This window comes from Lissotriton vulgaris, chromosome 10 (assembly GCF_964263255.1).
Source record: "Lissotriton vulgaris chromosome 10, aLisVul1.2, whole genome shotgun sequence".
Lineage (NCBI taxonomy): Eukaryota > Metazoa > Chordata > Amphibia > Caudata > Salamandridae > Lissotriton > Lissotriton vulgaris.
Genome location: NC_141698.1, coordinates 25,747,664 through 25,767,276, shown reverse-complemented (window position 1 = coordinate 25,767,276; position 19,613 = coordinate 25,747,664). Strand labels below are relative to the sequence as shown.

The 19,613-nt window shown below is 47.6% G+C and overlaps 1 protein-coding gene across 4 annotated transcripts in view; it reads left to right on the top strand.

The window, feature by feature from the left end:
• Positions 1–19,613, top strand: part of GRIPAP1 (GRIP1 associated protein 1) — a 395,004-nt gene that overhangs the window by 89,142 nt on the left and 286,249 nt on the right. For all 4 annotated transcript variants that reach the window (XR_015300640.1, XM_086940304.1, XM_086940303.1 and 1 more), the window contains exons 7-9: positions 1,035–1,219; positions 1,816–1,864; positions 15,000–15,070. Coding sequence is in view for 3 of the 4 variants with exons in the window: in XM_086940304.1 (XP_086796430.1) it covers positions 1,035–1,219; positions 1,816–1,864; positions 15,000–15,070 (305 nt within the window). In the remaining variant the exon portion in view is untranslated. The remainder of the gene's footprint in view (positions 1–1,034; positions 1,220–1,815; positions 1,865–14,999; positions 15,071–19,613) is intronic.

Here is a 19,613-nt window from a genome sequence, read left to right as displayed (position 1 = left end):
ACATGGATATTCTCACACAAGTTGAGAAATTGCAATAAGGCAGACAATTCTAAGAAATGTGTCACCTAGTTGAACCTAGTGAGGGAAGACTGCCTTACTGCAGGTGCGCTGCAGATTAATCTATGGAAATTTCATGCCGCAGACATAAATTTCCTTTATCAGTGGTTTTGCAGCTTGAAGCTAGTACAGATTCCCTGACAATTCTCTTCCTCCCTTCTTGAAGAGGGAAGGTAGCAAACAAGGTTGTTTCGATAGATGGTCTTAATATTACACTAATGACCAACCACTTCATACTGTGTCAGGGTAAATACTTTCTAGTTATTGTACCCAAGGTGTGGGGTGCTGTGCTTTTCAGGTCTGCCTGTATTAAACTACCACATTTTTGAAATGTAAGTAAACAAGATGCGGTTCCGAACCCAACCACCACATGAGGGAATTTCAAATATGTGATAGGTTTAGGTTTCAAAAGCAATGATACAGGTAAGTAACTCGTTTCTTTCTTGCTGTAGGGTTCTCACAGACATCAGCGGTGTGTTCAACCAATCCAAAGTATTTCTGAACGGTACCTATGTCAGTCAATAATAGTTGCAAGTAAATAATGTATCTGCTCCTAGCAATGCAAAAGATCACCCTGACATGGCTTGTTCAAGAGGGAAATTCATGTATTCTTTGCATCTTGAAAGGAAGCATAACCTTTCTTGGACACTTCATCCCAGAGATGTCTAACGTCACTCACTCTTGTTGGACTCCTCTAAGAGTTGGATGTTGTGGGCTCCTTGAAGAGCTGGGACTTGCAGAAGAATATGACCGTGTGCCAGATTTTATCCAGATACATGTTGTTTGCTGTGTGCCGGACCACGTTAGCAGAGTCTGTTGATGAAAGAGAGGTTTTGTTTTAGGTACACTGACTTGTCTTTGTCTGTGGGCTCTCTGGCATTGTGCCCATACTCTCTTGATTCTGCGCTAGATATAGTTTATCAGTGAGGGCATTTTCTTTGGAATCAGGAGTTCACTGTTTTGTCTCCTGTTCATAGCACTGCAGGATCGCTGCGAGAAAGAAATGGCTGCTCGAAAGCAGGTGGAGGGGAAGTCAAATGGACATAGGGCATCCCTTAGCGATGTCCTTAGTGACATGAAGCTGGACGGCCATAGTATGGGGGATGCAGAGACACAGGAAGATGGTTGCCCGCCGGAGTTGAGCACCTCTGAAAATAATCAGGTAATGTATCTGCTCCTGAGGCCTAGTTCTCTCTGACAATCTCATTCTCTTAGTAGTAATTAATATAGCCAGGATGTATTGGCCTCGAATACAAGAGTAAGCCAGAGAGCCTCCTCCCCAGTCATGATCCCCTTTCTTGAAAGACCCCTGGTTGTCATGGAAGGGACACAGAGTCTGCCCTACTGTGTACTTTTTGAACTTTACGGAAAAAGGACGTCTCTTTCCCGGTTTTTGTACTCTATCCCCAGTCAGTCCTTAACCTCTCTGTGGGAAGTCCATCTAAGTGGAAAAGAGGCATTAGTCTTCGTCCCCTGACCTTCTTTAGTCTCTATGGAAGTAGGAACGGAGTTCTGCATCTATGTGCATGAGTCCGATTCCTTTATCTACAGGATCTACCTGTAGAAGATAAAGGGACATCAGACGACAGTCCATGGACTCATCATTCCGTCATCTTACTTCTTGAGGGGACCACTTTTTAGGGACTTTCATTATGTAGGAGAAGACACTAAGCTCAAAACATGGCATCGGATTGAAAATGTAGCGTGTTTTCTTCAAAAACTTAAACACTGACCGCGTTTTTGTTTTTGCTCTTCTAGGAAGAGCTTGGAAGTGCGCAATCAGAGCAGAGTTTGAAGGAGCTGGAAGGTAAGTGCAGTTCGCAATACCTTTGTGGAAGTGACAGTAAATGAGTGAGTAAAAGTGCTGCCTCAGAAGGATTCATCCTGTGCTGCTAACTGGAGGATTGAAAGTATTGCATCTTTAGATGGTTGGTGAGCTCTCAGAAGTCTATAACAAATTCACTTTTTGCAGCATAAAGGGTTCACCCTCTTGCATTCCTCTCCCTCTAGCATGCCAGCGTCATCAGGAACCCCCCCAAACTCCTCTTCGCATCAGTGTCATTGGCGACGGTTCTCATCAGCCTTCACAGCCATTTCTGAAAATTGCCTAGAATTTGTTTTTCAATCAGTAGTTGAATTCTGTCTTATGATACAATTATTTTAAAGACCACAGTGAAAAGAGTTAGAAATTATATTCACTATTTCTTAAAATCTGGTCATTCAAGTTTGTGTGATTTTTTTTTTTTAAGTTGGGTAGAATAGATCCTGTTTTAAGATTTGAAGTGATATCTAAAGAAAGATGACAAGCTCTATCTAATATGCACAATGAGAGTGCCCACTGATTTCCATCTGACCACGGTGCCGACAGCTTCCAAATAGTAGACTCTCCAAGTTGAAGGAAGGAGATGGTCAGACTGATGATTAGATAATAACAGGCAAAGAGGTGTGTCAGTGTTTTTCCGCCCATAAGAATGGTGAAACATTTGTTGAGTTACAGCTCTCCCTTCTGAGACAGTTCCTGCCTCAACTCAGATCTTTGTTAATGCAGTCTCCTGTGAGTAGCTGTTGGTTTAATAGGTGTCTTTGGCCTCACAACTGTGCTCACTGACTCTGAAACCATCTATCCCATAGCTGAGCAGCTCCTCGTGTCGGCGTCACTTGCTGCCTGTGATTGCTGCTTCATTTTGGCAGTTTTGGGATTGCTTACCCCTGCAAATTTCATTCTTTGCTCCCTGCTCCCCCCTCGCTTCCCACCGATTCTGTTTTTTTTTCCCTCCCGGGTCGGTCTTGCCCACCTCCCAGGACCTACTTAACAGAGGTCACAGCACAACCTCTCAGCGAATGCATGCAGCAAAAGCGCCTAAGGCAAGTCTGTCTGCACCCGTCCGTGCCTGAACCGTTCTCAACAACAGGAACCCTAGCCCTCTTTCCACCCACACATATTCCAACACAGAGCTGAGAGCCCTGGACCCCACATGCCACAACAACAACTGCTACATCACATCTCCACGATCAAGGATAGGACCTTTTACCTGTCGCTGCTGCCTCTTCTCCTGCAAAACCAGAGCAACGAGGAACGCCGGCGACACCGCAAACACGACTGCATCCATCTCGCCGGAGATCTCCACAGTAGAATTCCAGTGCATTCTACTCAACGTACGATCGCTCGGCAAACATGACATGGAGATCTGGGACAAGATTTCAGCCCTCACCCTGAACGTCATCTTCCTCACAGAAACCTGTCTGAACCCCGCCTCCGAACAAAACATCGTCATAGCCACCCGAAGGCTACAAGATAACACACCAAGACTGAACCAACTAAAACGGAGGTGGAATTGCCAACATCTACAAGTACACCATCCGCTGCACGACCTTCTCAGATGAATCAACTCTGAAAATGGAGCATCTCAACTCCCAACTCCCCACAGATGTAAAAAGCACCATCAGAGTCACCCTCACCTACAGACCATCAGGACCATGCCCCAGCTTCTGCAACTCCATGTCTGACATAATCAGCCTAATCGCCATCGACTCCGAGCACTACATCTTCGTAGCTTAACTTCCACCTCGACGACCCCATTGACACCGACTCAACCAACCTCCTTGAAAGCACGAGCAGCATCGGCCTCAAGTAACTTGTCACCAACCCCACCCACATTGTAGTCACGCACTTGACCAGATTTTCATGACCGGCGACCAATTCAAGCACAGCCACCCCTCCCAGGCACTTGGACCGACCATTACAGCGTCCACTTCACAATTTCAGGACCTACCAACACTGGCACCATGCCCTCCAGCTCCACACACAGAAACTAGAAAAAGATATCATAAGACCAATGGAACAAGGCTCTCAACTCGCATTTTCCAGACACATCTAATCCAGAACCTATCCCAGTGGATCACTAAATGCGGCGACAGTCGCCCACGCCAAGCCAGGGAAATCTAAAGGACCGTCGAGAAAAGTGAGCTAGATCACTGCGAAGGTGAAATCTACCAAACGCAACTGCCGGAAACTAGGGAGGAAGTGGTTCATCAGCAAAGACACAGGAGACCACACCACCTTCAAGACAGCACTCAACCAGTATCACTGCCACCTGAAAGAAACAAAGAAGAGTGCCCTAGCTGACCGCATAGAATCCACATAGAATCCAGCACTAAATGCAGCAAGAAGCTCTTCGCCATCGTGAAGGAGTTCTCCTACTCCGCAGCCACCGAGAACAACATCACCCCCTCCCAAGAACTGTGGGACTCCCCGACAGACTTCTTCCACTACTGACCGACTTCTTCTACTACAAGATCTGTTATCTACGAAAACCTCAAACCCAGCCCACTGCCACTGACAGCGGATGCCAGCTCACACCCACTAACGAAAACCCGAACACCTGATCACCCAATAGGATCCTCTCAAAACTCAAGCCACAATCTCCATCATGAACTCTGTGCAGTCAGGTGCACCCACACACCCCTTTACCCACCACATCTTCAACCTTGGGCTCAAGACGATTGGCGATGAGCTCAAGAAAGTCCCGAACACCTCCATCACCTCTGCCTCCTTCCCTGCAGATTGGAAACACGCTGAAGTGAAGCCACTCCTGAAGAAACCACCCGCCAAACCAGCAGAATCAAAGAAAAAACAGCATCTCCCTGCTCCCCTACCCAGCGAAGGTTCTTGAGAAGGCAATCAACCAGCTATTCACCGAACACCTGGAGCCCAACAAGCTTCTGGATCACTTTCAATCCGGATTCCGAGCCAACCACAACAATAAGACATTATTGATTGCAGCCACCGATGACATCAGGGCCCTCCTGGACCGCTTCGAAACAGCAGCCTTCATCCTCCTGGACCACTCAGTCGCCTTCGACACTGTCTCCCATCACATCCTGATCAACAGACTTCACCACATCTGAATCCAGGTAGACGCCCTCAAATGGATTGCCTCATACTTCTCCAGAAGAACCCAGAGAATCAGTCTTCCACCGTTTGCCTCAGAACCCAAGTTCATCATCTGTGGTGTCCCCCAAGGATCGTCCCTCAGCCCCACTCTCTTCAACATGTACTTGACCCCTCTGGCCAGCACCGTCAGATCACCCGAACTCAACATCATCTCCTACACCGAAGACACCCAGCTCATCATCTCGCTGTCAGAAGACCCCGCCACCTACAGAGCTAACTTCCACAGATGTATGATGTACGTTGCCGACTGGATGAAGGACAGGGGTCTTAATCTCAACACTGACAACACAGAAGGCCTCATCTATGGTTGTTCGGGGCAGGGGATGAGCCACGTTCAGCAGGTCACCAAGTTTTGTTCCATGGAGAGGTGTTATTCCCCTCCCTCTCCTCCGGACAAATCTGCATCTTATCAAGATCTGATGGGTAGAGCAGCCCTATTCCAGAAGGTGGACATTCATACAGAGCCCTTAGAGGAGGACTGCTTCTTTGGAACACTCTCCTCCACTCACCGCTCTACTCAAACCTTCCAAAGCTTAAGGGCATGCTACAACACATGCCTGACATTTTTAAGGACCCCGTCCAAGCCAGGGTCATAACATCCAGGGTAGATAAGTAATATAATGCTTCCTCTACTGACCCAATTTATATTTGTGGCCAATGCAGGCCTGACTCCTAGTGGCCACTATGGCTTGTAAACGGGCCAACTCCCAGGCCTGTGGGGATACCCCACTCCAAGAGAAAGAGAGCAAGCGCATAGATGCTGCAGGCAAAAGGGTAGCCTCACAATCTGCCAACCATTGCTTCATTGCCAATTGCATCAGCCTAGTCTCACGTTATGACCACGCCCACTGGTACGAAATGGAGGAGCTCTTGTAGTATCTCCCAGGAGAACACGGGAAGAGGGGACATGAGATAGTCTCTGAGGACAAGCAGACATCGAGCACTGCCATTTGCTGTGCCGTAGATGCTGCCGACATTGCTGCCAGGGGAGTTAATTCTAGCCTTTTGTTATGTAGAAACTCCTGGATCCGTACCTCTGACTTCAAATCAGAAGTTCAGCAGAATCTACTGAGCATGCCTTTTGATGGGCAGCACCTTTTTGGTTCACAACAAGTTGACCAAATGTTGGAAAAAAAGGATACAGTGACAGAGTAAGCGATAGGCGTGCTGCAGACACCTGCTCCTTGTGTCACCTTTCGCAGCACCTTCTATCGCGGAGGCTTGAAGACCACTTCCACCTAAGCGGCTATGCTTTACCAGCACACCCAGGGACAGCAATCCTCTTCCAGAGAGTACTTTAGAGGATCCTACAGGGACTATCATTCTAAAGGCAGAGGGAACTGTTTCTCCCCAAAGGAGTGCAACCCCCACCAAACCCCTCTTTACCCCCCGACTACACAACACTGGGCACCTTCGAGGCTTTTTTCCCGCAAAGCAGTCCATCGCCTCAGACCAGTGGGTATTGGATATTATCCAACATGGTTCTTGTCTAGCGCTCACTTCCACGCCTCCCACCGCTCCAACTCGAAAACACAGACTCTCCAGAACACCTCCAACTTCTCAAAGAAGAGGTCCAAATACTCCTTATCAAAGGGGCTGTAGAACGCGTCCCCTACCATCAGCAGCGTACGGAAGTGTACTCCCTGTACTTTTTAACACTCGAAAAGAACAGTTTCCACAGACCTTTTCTTGACCTCAGACCACTAAATGAATACATCCTATCGGAACACTTGTATATGGTCACCCTCCAGGATGTTATTCCGCTTCTCCAGCAGGGCGACTTCATGACCGCTCTTGACCTGAAGGACGTCTATTTCCACATATCAATATATCGTGTTCATCGCCGATAGCTCAGGTTTGTGGTCCGTGGAAAACACTATCAATTCAAAGTACTCCCCTTTGGAGTTATTACTGTGCCTCAGGGATTTACCAAGTGCCTTGCAGTGGAGGTCGCACACCTCTGAAGGATGACAGTCAATTATTCTCTTACCTGGACGACCGACTGATCAAAAGTGCCACCCCCAGCCATGTCGCAAGCATGCACAAGTCACAATCTATATGCTTCTCAGGTTAGAGTTTACCATCAGTGCCACAAAATCCCACCTCCAGCCCCTCCTGATCCAACACTACTTGGGGCCACTCTCAAGATGGAGGTAAGCTTGGCCTTTCCAAACCCTGCTCTGCTTTAGTCTTTTTAAGCACTGCTCCCTTTTCTCCAGCCACATCAACAAGTCACAGTCAGAACACTTATATGCCTCCTAGGCAGGATCGCCTCCATACTAGGGTACACATGTGTCTGTTGCAAGAATGCCTAGCGCAACAGTGGTCTGAAATAGAGGGTCTTTGGGACGATCGAGTGTAGAACGACCGCTGCCCACGTCACTCACTGCAGTAGTGGAACACCAACAACCTGTTGCTGGGGCAACCTTTCCTCAACTCTGTTCCGCTGAGGACCAACACAACGTACTCCTCCCTTACGGTATGGGGTGGCCCATCAACAGGATCGGACTGTTCAAGGCCCCCGCACAACAGGATCTCCATATCAGTTACTTGGAACTTCTGCCCAACTATCTCGTGCTGAAGGCTTTCCTACCTCAACTGATAGGAAAAGTTCTCCTTGTCTGCATGGGCAATATGACAGCCCTGTATTACCTTCAAAAACAGTGGGTCACACCCTCACCACAACTCTGGCAGTTATCCCAAAGCTTTTGGTGATGGGGTCTCCCTCACAACATTAATTTGCTAGTCGAGTACCTTCCAGGGATAAACAACGACGTTGCCGACCTCCTCAGCAAGATGCTGCAACAAGGCTACGAGTGGCACTCCACCATCAAGTCCTCCTCCATTAATTCTGCAGTTGGGGCTTCATAGCAGTAGACCTGTTCGCAACCGCAGAAAACACCAAATGCCCAAAATTCACCTCCAGGTTTGCACACACACACACACACAGAGCCCATGGGCATTGCTTAATGGAAGAACTGGTCAGAAATATTTGCCACTCCGAGATCTTTTGTACTTATATCAACAGTGTAGTGGTGTAGCTGTGGCAGTAGTGAACTTGATGTAGTGTTGGGGTCCACGCACCTTAAAGTCAAGGCACAATATCTCTGGAACTGTAAGTCCTGGTAAGATGTGATAAACAGGTTGACCAATGCGGGCCAATAGAATCCATGCCCAAACCCAGAGGGTCGAAGGGGAAATTCCCCCATGTTTCTCTTGAGCTTGAATGAGAAATAAGGTGACCCCGAAGTTGTGTAGGTCTACGGCAGGTGGGGCTCACCACTTCCACAGTCCAGTGGGATTTCCTGCAACTCTCAGGTTTCCTGTTGGATGTAACTTTCTGATCCTCAAGGCTTTATGTGGTTTCATTGGTGGCCCATCTCCTCGAAGCGTCCTCCACTAAACTCCGGCCAGCAGGGCCTGTCTGGCATCTTGCTGGTAAGCGACAGCTTCTCCACACAGGCATCTACTTCTAAGTCACAAGCACTGCTGGATTATTTCAGATACTAGTGTTGTTCCCAGCTACTTAATGAACACTCTAATGATAGTAACAATTATTCTGTAGTAGGGCATTGGTTACTGCCATAGGTGTGTAGTTTTAACGTGCTGTAAGTAAAGGTGCACCCATTCACTGCTGGAGTTCTTTCAGAACTTTGCCTGGAGGTCTCCCAGGCTTGTGGCTATCTAAGCTATGTCACCCCCTTCCTGTCTGTAGTCTGTACCTAGTAATGGTCACTGAGCTCAGACCAGTTACTTTTACATGCCCGTATGTATAGGGCTGTGGTGCTAGTGAATCAATGCCACCTTAAGTGGCATCACCGTCTCATGCTGACCTTGACAAGAATAACCTTTCATAGAACAAGCACTAGTTAGCGCACTGCTGACCCGCACAAGTGACAAGATCACATAATGCCCTTCTGAGTACTTACGCAATGTATTAGGAACAAGAACCAGATTAAAATGGCTGCTGGTCTGGCAAGCACCAGGCCTAATTGCTACCATCTTCACAGGTAATGGCTTTCTTAATACTAAGGATAGTCAAGACAACAGCATATTTCCTTGTTGTGCTAGAGAGAACTGGGACAAGGCTGAACAGAGTCATGGAGAAAGGAAACCTTGCCTGCAGCCAGACCTTGAGTAATGTCTGACGTCTTTTATGGGCATATTGCTGCAGCTATCTCTGTAGCTTGTGGCCTTTAGGTTCCAATTTAAGCTTTAAACCAAAATAGTTAAATGTCTATTGATAACACACATTGGTATGGAAAATCTGAGGATGAAAAATTGAAGAACACCATGGCTTAAAAACTCTTTGCCAACTATTGCCTTCAGTACTTGGTAAGACTCCGAGATGTTGTATGTGGGTGGGCCGTCATTGGATTCATGCACCGTCCTGTCCAGACTCTTAGGGCTAGGGAGGCAAGAATGGTGTAGAGCTCCTGGTGAGATGTAAGTTCTCTTCAAGGCTACTCTGGTGTGCCTTTTGCCTCTGCCTCTGTTCTTCTTCTAGTGTTTACAGCAGTTATGCCTGAACTCCAGAGCTGTGCTGTGATGCCAGGGAGTGCCCAACGTATACCCTTCCTCTATCTGGAAGCCATGACCACTCTCCCAACTCAAGCAATTTCATGATTAACTGGTGGCAGAGAGATTCTAGTGAAGGGGCACAAACTATTTTACCTGTACCTCTGCACGGAACCTGCCTACTGGCTCTCCCCAGAAAAGGCCAGTTCAGGCCCTGTAATTACGGTCCCATGCAGTCATCATGCCTGGGACATGTATGAATAATGTGTGTTGCGTGAACTAGTGACATTATGCCCTTTGTCTACCTTTCCCAAAAAACTGTTAGTTTGTTAATGGGGGAGGTGCCTGGCCCATTCTCATTATTGAGATTAGATTTCCCCAGCCCTCGGTACAACTCAGGGCGTGAAACACTTTGGAAGCTAATACGTCCCGATGGCTAAATGTGCCTGCAGAAGCTCCCCAGATACTATATGACAACAAAATCAGACATAATAGACACAGATCGTGTTTGTTGTTACTACATTTCATCATTTAGTCATCAGTTTTATTGTGAGCTTATATCTGGTTAAACATGAGGAGGAAGTAGTTAACCTCACCTCATAATTGATGTACAGCTACAAACAGTCGCGCAAAATCGTTAATACTTTTTGTGTTTTTTTTAGCAATGCTACTTGCAAATTAGGCCCATGTGACAAAAATGTTTTTACTAACTCATGGTATGCTTGGCATGTGGTACCTGCATTATGTGTGCAAAATTTGCTGCTAAAGAATTCTGATGGATATTTCTAACCACAGACTCCTCACCTTTAGAATATTCCCTGGCGCCAGACTGGATCTGAAAGATTTTCGAGCATCACCACTGCACGCTGGTCGGTAGTGTCTTGCGGCTCCATGTAGACCCCTCTCTGCCCTGCAACTAACAGCTGGAGCCGCGTATATGCGCCACCCGTGCACACTGATGTCATTTTCTTTTTCTCCGCTCCTTTACATAGCTGGATCTGGAGCTAGTTTGTAACTCTTTCTTGTCAGTTGTTGTTTTTTTTTTCTCACAAAATATTTCTCCAGTGTGCAAAGGAACATTACCCCTCCTACAACTACAGGGTTTAAACCTTGTAGGGACTGTCACAAGCAGATGACTGTGAAAGATGCCCACAATTTGTGTCTCTAGTGTTTGAATATATTCAACAAATTCGAGTTTGTGTGAGGAGTATGCACCTATACACCATAAGGCAATCCAGAAGTGCCGTGCCATATGTCACCGAACACTGTAGGAAGTTGATTGAGTCCCGCTCACAGTCAAGGCCATGGATAAGTTCCTGTTTTCCGGCCGCTCTTGTGACCGGTCATTGCCGCTGTCCAAGTCTTTGGATAAGTAATAGTATAAAAAGAAAAATAGGAAGTCCAAGTCTCAGCCTCACCACTTTCTTTCTGAAAAGTCGTGAGGATGTTAATGAGCCTCTTGTTCCTGTTCCCCAACAAGTAGCTAATTCGAAAGCTGATTCCAATGCACCCTGAATTTCCGGAGCCACCGACAACACCATATCAGTTTGAGGCATTGGAGAAAACCATGCAATGAATCTTTGGCACCCTCCCACTGCCTCTGGTAGTTTTGGACCCCATGGGTCCACGGAGGGCACCAGTTTAGGTTACCACCAGCGGGTCCAACCTCAGCACTGTGTATGCCTGCTGAACCCGTTTCGGTTCAGTTCGGACTCCAGAGCGGACTCCATATCCTGCAGCACGATCCTCACAAGTCTCTGCACATGAACACTGGCCCTGAATTCATTGACACCAGAAGAGGACACCAATCCTATTATCCTGTTCGTCTGTGAACCAAAAAAGTCTGTCTCCCCGAAGTCACCCCCGGAACAGCTCTGATGCTGTCAGCCCCAGTACATTTTGACTCTGATAAAACCGTGCTTTGCCTAGGACCCGCCCTCCAGAGCACCAAGAGCCTTTCAGTTCTGACTCTGACCAAAGTCAACCAACTATTGGTGATGGTAGGGATGAATTCACCCCACCGGCCGCCCCCAAATCGGATCATTTTATTTGGATCTACAAGAGGACAGTGGATTGAGGACTACCCCTTTATATGTGGCTGGTTTGCCAGCTGGACCTTTAACGGAGGAGTTGGCCCCATTCTCCAGTCATCAGTCAAGTGGCTGTCGTCCTGGACTTGCAATTACCATCTGTTGAGGAGAAAACCAGTGTCCTCACTGAAGTCTTACAACCCGGCAGACCTCCTCTGAACCTTTGTTGCTGTTCAATGAAGCCCTGACTGACGCCCTCATGGGTACTTGGCTAAAGCCTGATCCTACCCACCTATGAACAGACATATGGCTCGTCACCACAGACCAGTTCCAGGTGACCATGTCTCCATGATACAGCATCCGCCTACTGAGAGCTTGTAGTTCAGACCTCTACTAGTGGAGTTAATCTAAATTCTTACCCCACGATGCCCCAGACAGAGTGGTGAAAATAATTGACTAATTCAGAAAGAGGATGTTTTCATCAGCTAACCTCGTCTTTTGTTCAGTCTATGCCACTTGTTTGCTGGATAGATACTCTCATATGGGACAAGATTGCAGTAATCTTGCCATTAGTCCTAGAGGAATCCTGTGCCAATTTGCGCAGACCATTCAGCATGGTCAGGACGCGGCTTGGATACGATTGACTGTTTAGGCAGAGCAGTCGGAACCAGTGTGGTGCTTCGGTGCCACTCAATGATGGACTTTTTGGGTGATGTTCTGGCATTGCTTATCGATATGCCTTTTGACAGGTCCCACTCATTTGATGAAAAGGCAGACTCTTACCCTGAGCGCTATAAAGCGAATAGAGCCACTGCACGCTCCGTTGGTTTTGCAATTCCTGCAAGGCATTATCCCCAGCAAATGTGCCCCATAAGAGGCATTGCTAGAGGTTTCCTTTACAGGCAGCATCAGGGCCCTCCGGACCAAAATCAGACACCCCAGTCCTTTCGAGGTCAGGAATCCAGAAGGCAATGTTGAGATTCTCATGGACAGCGAACATTCAAATCCCCAGCCCTCCTGCAGCAGCCTTCAAGCTGGTAAAGTTTGCCTTTAGCGGCACATGACTATCCAACAGGAGCCAGATTCACCCATTTTCTCTACAGGCGGAAGGCCATAACATCCAGCAGGTGGGTCCTGCAGATAGTCCAACAAGCTACGTACTGCTGTTTCTTTCTGTTCCACCACCTCTTCTGCCTACATCGAAGCAGCTTTTGGAGTAGCATTTGCCCATTTTGCTGCAGAAAGTTCTGGCTCTTTTGTCGAAAGGAGCGATAGAGAGAGTCCTAGTCCTGGAGATCGGATCTAGATGTTGCTTCCATTATTTCCCAGTGCCAAACAGGGTGGAAGCTTTATCCTATTTCAGATCTCTGACCTCTCCATTCCTTTCTGCAAAAGGGCCAATTCATGATGCTCACATTGTATCTGCCTTGAATCGCCTATTTCCATGCTCTCATCCGGCAGGCCCACAGGCACTACTTGCAGTTCAAGGTGGGCTTCAAGCATTTTTTAATTAGCTGTGCTCCCTTTGGCCTCCCCAGTGCCTAACAGGTTTTTCCGAAGTTGATGACGATGGTTGGAGGTCGAGTTTACAAGTTTTCTCCCACCTCGATGACTGGATTTTGAAGACTGGCTCATGACAGTCAATCGTGAACCACCTCCAAATGATTGCTAACCTCCTTACATTATTGGGTTCACGATCAACGTACCAAAGTAACACCTGACTCAGTTGCAGAAGCTCCCTTTCATCTGAGACCTCCAGAATATGGTGCATTTCCATGCTTTCCCACCGGAGCAGACTCCCGTACATTCAGGCTATGATCCAGATATTTCAGTCTCTGTCCTGGACCTTAATGAGGTTGGCTCTGAGGCTTCATGGCCAATTGGCCTCTTGCATATTCCTCATTGTTCATGCCAGGTGGCATCTGGGGCTCTGCAGTGGGATCTGAAGTCTCAGTGGAGCAAGCACCAGGGAAATCTATCAGACTCCATACAGGTGTTTGAGGAGACTGCAAAAGACCTGCAGTGGTGGTAACTTGATTGCCTTTGGACCAGCGGCAGACCTCTCACTCTACCCCATTCAGAGCTGATGTTGGTAACAGACGCGTCACTTCTGGGATGGAGAGGTCACCTGGGAGATCAGAGGACTTTGGTCTCAGGCAGATGCTTACCTCAACATCAACTTGTTGGAGTTGCAGGCTATTCGCTTAGGTTTGAAAGTCATCTTGGCATCCATCGAGGGGAGGCTTATACGGGTCCTCCTCACCACCACCCTGTGGAATTGAAACAAGCAGGGTGAATTTGAGCCCTGGGCCCTGTTTCAGAAGGCCTTGTGCCTTTAGAACTGGCTGAATCCTCAGTGCATTTTCCTGAGTGTACACCACCTGGTGGGATCTTTAAACACCAGGGTGGACAAACTCAGCCATCTATGCCTAGCGGATTACCAGTGGCAATTACACCAGGAGGTGGCGGATTGTGTCTTGCAGCAATGGGGTGAAGAACCGTGGCTCAGTCTCATTGCCACCATTGAGAACACGCAATGTCATCACTTCTGTGCGCTTGAGTTTCCCAGAAGGCTCTTTCTTGGAGCACAAAACTCCTGTATGCCTTCTTGCCACCAACACTCCTGCCCTAATTTCTAAAGAATGACTGGGTCCAAGTCATCTTGGTGGCTCTGGATTGGGCCAGGAGAGTTTGGCACCCAGAACTTATGCGCATGAACATCTGTCCTGTGATCAGGCTCTTGCTTTGAGTAGATGTTATGTTGTAGCAGGTCGGGGTCTTGCACACTGGGCTACACATTCTACACATCCATGCATGGAGATTGAACAGCGGCAGTTGACGACATTCAGTCTCCCTCCCGAAGTAATGTACATCATCCCTGCGGCCAGATGTCCTTCTACAAAGCCAGTGCATGCTGGACGCTGGGGCAAGTTTGTGGCACCAATAATATAGACCTGTTGGAGGCCAAATTGTCAAATGGATTGTTTTTTTTTTCTTGTGCCCAAAGGCTTAAGCCACATATTTCCTCCTCATCCCTTTGTGATGCCGCAATGGAACTTTAATATGGTCCTTACATTTCTTATGTGTACCCCTTTTTAACCGTTGCATAGCTGTCCTCTACGTTTCCGGACCCTGGAGATGCTCTTTCTCATTGTGGTAACCTCAGCTCACCGCTTGAGTGATCTTCAAGCTCTGTCAGTCCAGTCTGTATCTGTGTAACTTCCAGGGTGTATGTGGGGTCAGTGCAAAGCTGCACAACTCCACCTACCAGCGTGCAGGAGCTAAGCTGAAACATCCTTCGGATTTAGTTTGGCGTCTGGGCATATTCTAAAGGTGAGGCATCTGCTGTTAGAGTGTCTACCAGAACGCGTGTTACTGAAGGTAAGTACATTGTTTGTTTAAACACAATGTCTATTTCCCTGTATTTGCTTTTTGTGTAGAAGTCCGACTGAAATGGGAGATGGAAAAAGAGGAGAAGAGATTGCTGAAGGAGCAGTTGCAGACATTAGAGGTAAGGTTCAGGCATGCATGTTGGATCAAGGTCTTTGCATTCATTTTCTTCTGTGTCTTTTTGCAGCAGCATCTGTGTGGGTTATATTGCTAAACTGAATGTTGCGTGGCAAGACAGTGATCTCTGCACAGCAGTCTATGGCTCGTTGATGCTGCAGTGGAATTCTGATCTGTGATTTGTCTTTCTTGCTTTTGACAGCGACTCCCATCCCCTGAAACCTTAGGTTGTACTTTTTCCCTGGATACTTCTTGCTGCAGATTCCTCATCTTTGAATCCTCCCCAGGCATCAATCTAGACCCAAAAACATTCTCAGTAGCCCCCTTTGTTGGCTCCAGTTGATGTTCTGCTTAGTGTCACCAAAACAACTTTGTGCATTGATATAGATGCCACTTTTGCCTGGACGTCCATACCTAGACACAATACTTGCTCCTGAGGTAGATTTCCTCTGCGCCCCTCTGAGCAGAAGCTAGTGGGTATCTTCCTGACCCTGGCCCCAGCGGTGGCTCCTGCCCCAATGCCAGGCCCTAGCTGGTGGGTACTTTCCCAGTTTTATTTGACCCCAGATGTCCATCTCTGGCATGCCTTCCCCCCTGGCTGAGACCACACCGATCCCCAGGGCTCCATCAGTAGCCCCTTCGCCGTCACGCTGCTGACCCGTCCTTCTGCGCTTATGCCTCAAACTAAGGCCTTCCTGAAACACTTTGGGTGTGAGGTGCAAAGACTGGTACAAGAAGCGAGATACAGAGATGACACTTGACTCAGGCCATTGTCCAGGGATGAATATTGGCTGAGGTTAGATGACCTCTCCGGGTCTGATTCTGAACTCAATTAAATGCCATATATAATCCCTCCCTCCTAATGAGGATGACAGCAGCGAGGCAACAAATAAGCTGCCTCCAGCCGATACAGACACTGCAGATTATACAAATGCGCTGGTGGCCTCAACATCTTGTGGCATTGAGATGGGGGACGCCTCTGGGCCACCAGCTGCAGGGATGGCCTTCTTTATAGCCATCATCGGGAGAGTTGCAAAGGTGCTGGACCTGCCTCTGGTAATGGAAGAATCCAAGTAGAATTTCTCCCTGAGATGCTCTAACCAACGAAAATCACAATAGAGAAGAGACAAGAGATTAAGACTTTTCTGACTCCCTTCCCGCAAATTAAATCTCACTCAGCAGAGAAGTACTAAAAACAATATCCTATCCCCTGGGATCCAAGATAGGCTGGTGCTACAAATCATGTAGCAGTCCACATGGGAATGGTAAATCTCATATCTACTCAAACCCAAGACCAACAAGGGGAAGACAAAAAATGTCTTAATACTGCCCTCACTCTCTTTGCAGTGTCATGCTTCATCATAGCGCCGCATCATACATCTAGGTGCAGAACAACACTCTGGATGCTATAACCAACCCCTGCATCCTCGGAAGCTTTGCTTCCATTCAGTGAGGTTCTAATGGAACCCATTAAGCAGCCTGGGACAATCCTACCTTGATTGCATTAGTAAATAGACTGGTTGCTCGCTCGAAAGGCTGGCGTCTGAAAGCCCATATTTTTTATGAACACATCCTTCACCTGAAAAGCTGTTGGTGAAGGGTTCATCATGTTCGAAGCAGAACCTGGCATTTTTTTGAGGGAAACATGGCCAGGGCATCTAATTAACTGGAGGTGAAGGAAAAGAAAGTCTTTTCCCCCGGAAGTATGGCTCTCAAATCATTAAATGCCACCTATGTAGTGGCCTGATATACCCATATGGGGCAGATGGTGTCAAGCCTCTTTAAAGTTAACTTTGCTGAGGAAGTCTGGGATCTGCTGTGAAGTGAATCTTCTAAGCAGATCTGGATTCTGTGGTCAAAGCATGAGGGTCTTCTTTGGGTCTAAGGATGCATGTCTGGTTTCGTTCAATTAGATTGTCAGGAGATATTCAAGCAAGTTTGATGGATGGGCCCTTCTGTGTGATTTAAGACGGCCAGGCTACAGTTCATTCCTTCTTGTTTCCACCTCACCCTTGTGACTTCCATAGACAGTACAGCACTTTTTGTGGTTAGTTAACAGAACTTCTCTCCAGCACCAGCCTGTCCAGCAGTTGAACCAATTGTGTGGGCACTGGAGAGGCCAAGGCAGATCCAATGGGCAATCATGCTCCTGAAGTCAGAGGGCAGGGTCTTCGTATAAGATACAGAGCCATTCAAGTAAAAGGTTAGTATTTTATTTCATGGGAGGCCTTTAGGTTCTAGCAAGAGCAGGCAGATCTTGTCAGGGCTCCATCGTTCCTCTGGCTGTCCCCATCACCAACTTTCTAGCACGTCATTCACTCAGCATTCAAGACCCCAGCCTAGACATGCAGGGAACGGGGACACACTGAGTGCTATGCTCCTCCCTTTCCTACAAAGAATGAAACAGCCACTGCCTTACATATAAAGTACAAGAGCAGTCATTCACTGACCACCAGTCTCCAACATGCCTAGCTTACACATTCACCTAACAAAAACCTGTGACCAGGACCAATGGAAACACACAAAGACGGCAGATAGAAGTCACAGAAACTCTGTGACCGGTCAAGACATGAGGCTTCCCACCCCTCATATCAAGCTAAGAAACAAGACAACTAGGTTATACCTACCATTGCAGAGTAGTCCAAGACATGCAAGCTTTGTGCTGTCCTGAAACATGATGCCTACCACCACATTTCTGTACTCACACAGTGACGCAATACAACATTTATGCACGCAGGCCATTTATTCATGGATGTCTAGTCACGCGACAGTCAGGGAACTCACCAAAGGGTTTCCTCAACATCTCCAAGTCTACACATTCAAGGCACAAAGCAAAAATGGAAAGTTTAACCATACATCACCTTTACTCTCAATTCCCTTGACCCGACTATAAGGACAACACACTACACTGCACACACACAAAAGTGCTGCCCAACACTTCAATAGCGGGCCAAACCAAAATGACCAAGTGTTGTGCCGAAAAAAAGCACGTCCTCATCGCCAGAGTGTTGAAGTCAGTGGGCAAGGTCCTTATACAAGAGCACAAAGCCAGTCAAGTAGGAGGTAGGTTATTTATGCAATGTTAGGTTGCAGCAGGTTGGTCATGGCAGGACTCCCATCTTCCCCGCAGCTGTGCCTATCTGTTAGCTTCTACTCTAGATCAAAAGCTGATAATCTATAAAATCTTTCACTGTCAGCATTCTAGACACCAACTCAGACATACAGGGTGTGTGGACACACATGATACTACACACCAGCTCAGGCACAGGGGGAATTGGGGCACACAGGATGCTGCCAGGCCCAGCAACCATCCTCCTTTTCCTCAACACCACCCGGAAAGCCTCCTTAGTTTTACCTCAAGGGAACACTAACGACCTGTCAGGGGGTGTGGGTGATGGGGGGTTGTTCCATCCACATGCCTGGCAGGCTATTATGATGGTCCAGTGGGTCTTGCAGATTATAGAAAAAGGCCAAGCCCTTCCTTTCGAACAGAGGTCTCCAATGTTCTCCAGTTTATTCTTCGCATCAGAAGAACACACTTGTATTCTGCAGCAGGAGGTATCAAAGGGGTAGTGGCTTTGGTCCTAGATCAGGAAATTGGAGATGGATATTTCCCCCGGCACTTCCTTGTTTCCAAGAAGAATAACGGTCTGCCGCTTACCGCGGATGTCATGGTCTTGAATTTTTTCCTTCGCAAGGAGAAATTCAACTTTTGTGATATGATTATGTTGTTTTGGGAGGGTGGTTGGATTTCAGTCCTTGCATTCCCCTGCCTGCTAGGTGAACTTCCTTCCTGCATACTGCTGGGCACACATGCACCCTTTCCTTGCATCTGAGGGCTTTCCAGTGGTGCCTCTGTAAACAACAGTCCGAGCTTGGAGGCGATCTACCAGACTTCCTCGGAATCTCCCTGAACACCACGGAAAATCTCCAGTGTGATCGGAGGTGGGGGAACCTGTCTTGTGGGGAGTCCTTTTGCATCCACCAGTATTGAGCACGGTGGTGGTGGATGCCTCCACTTTAGTGTGGGGAGCCTCTTTGGAGGAACTCAAGATCATAGGCCTCTGTTCTCCAGAAGAGCAAGGATTAAACATCAATTTATTCGACCTGTGTGCACTTTCACCAAACGCCTCCTACCCTATCGTCTTGCACTCCCTTCACAGTTGATCTGTACAGACTCTGACAGGCGCCATGATGTGATATATAAACACACAGGGGCTTAGGTTCTCTTCTCTACTGAGAGCCTTGGATACTGTGGGCCTGGGTTCAGAAATGAGGGCAATTCCTTGAACACAAGAACCAGCAACCCGAGTTTGTGTCATCTTGTCGATCCGGAGTGGTGGTCTCCACCAAGAGGTGGGTCAGAAGATCTTTGCACTGTGGTGGATCTTCTCACCACTCACAAGAGTACACATTGCCCACTGTTCTGTGCACTGCAGTTTACTTTACAGAGATTCATTTCAGTTGATGTGGAACTTTTAACTTCACTATGCGTTCCACCTATACCCTCGATTCTTTAAGTACTGAGCAAGCTGCACCAAGACAGG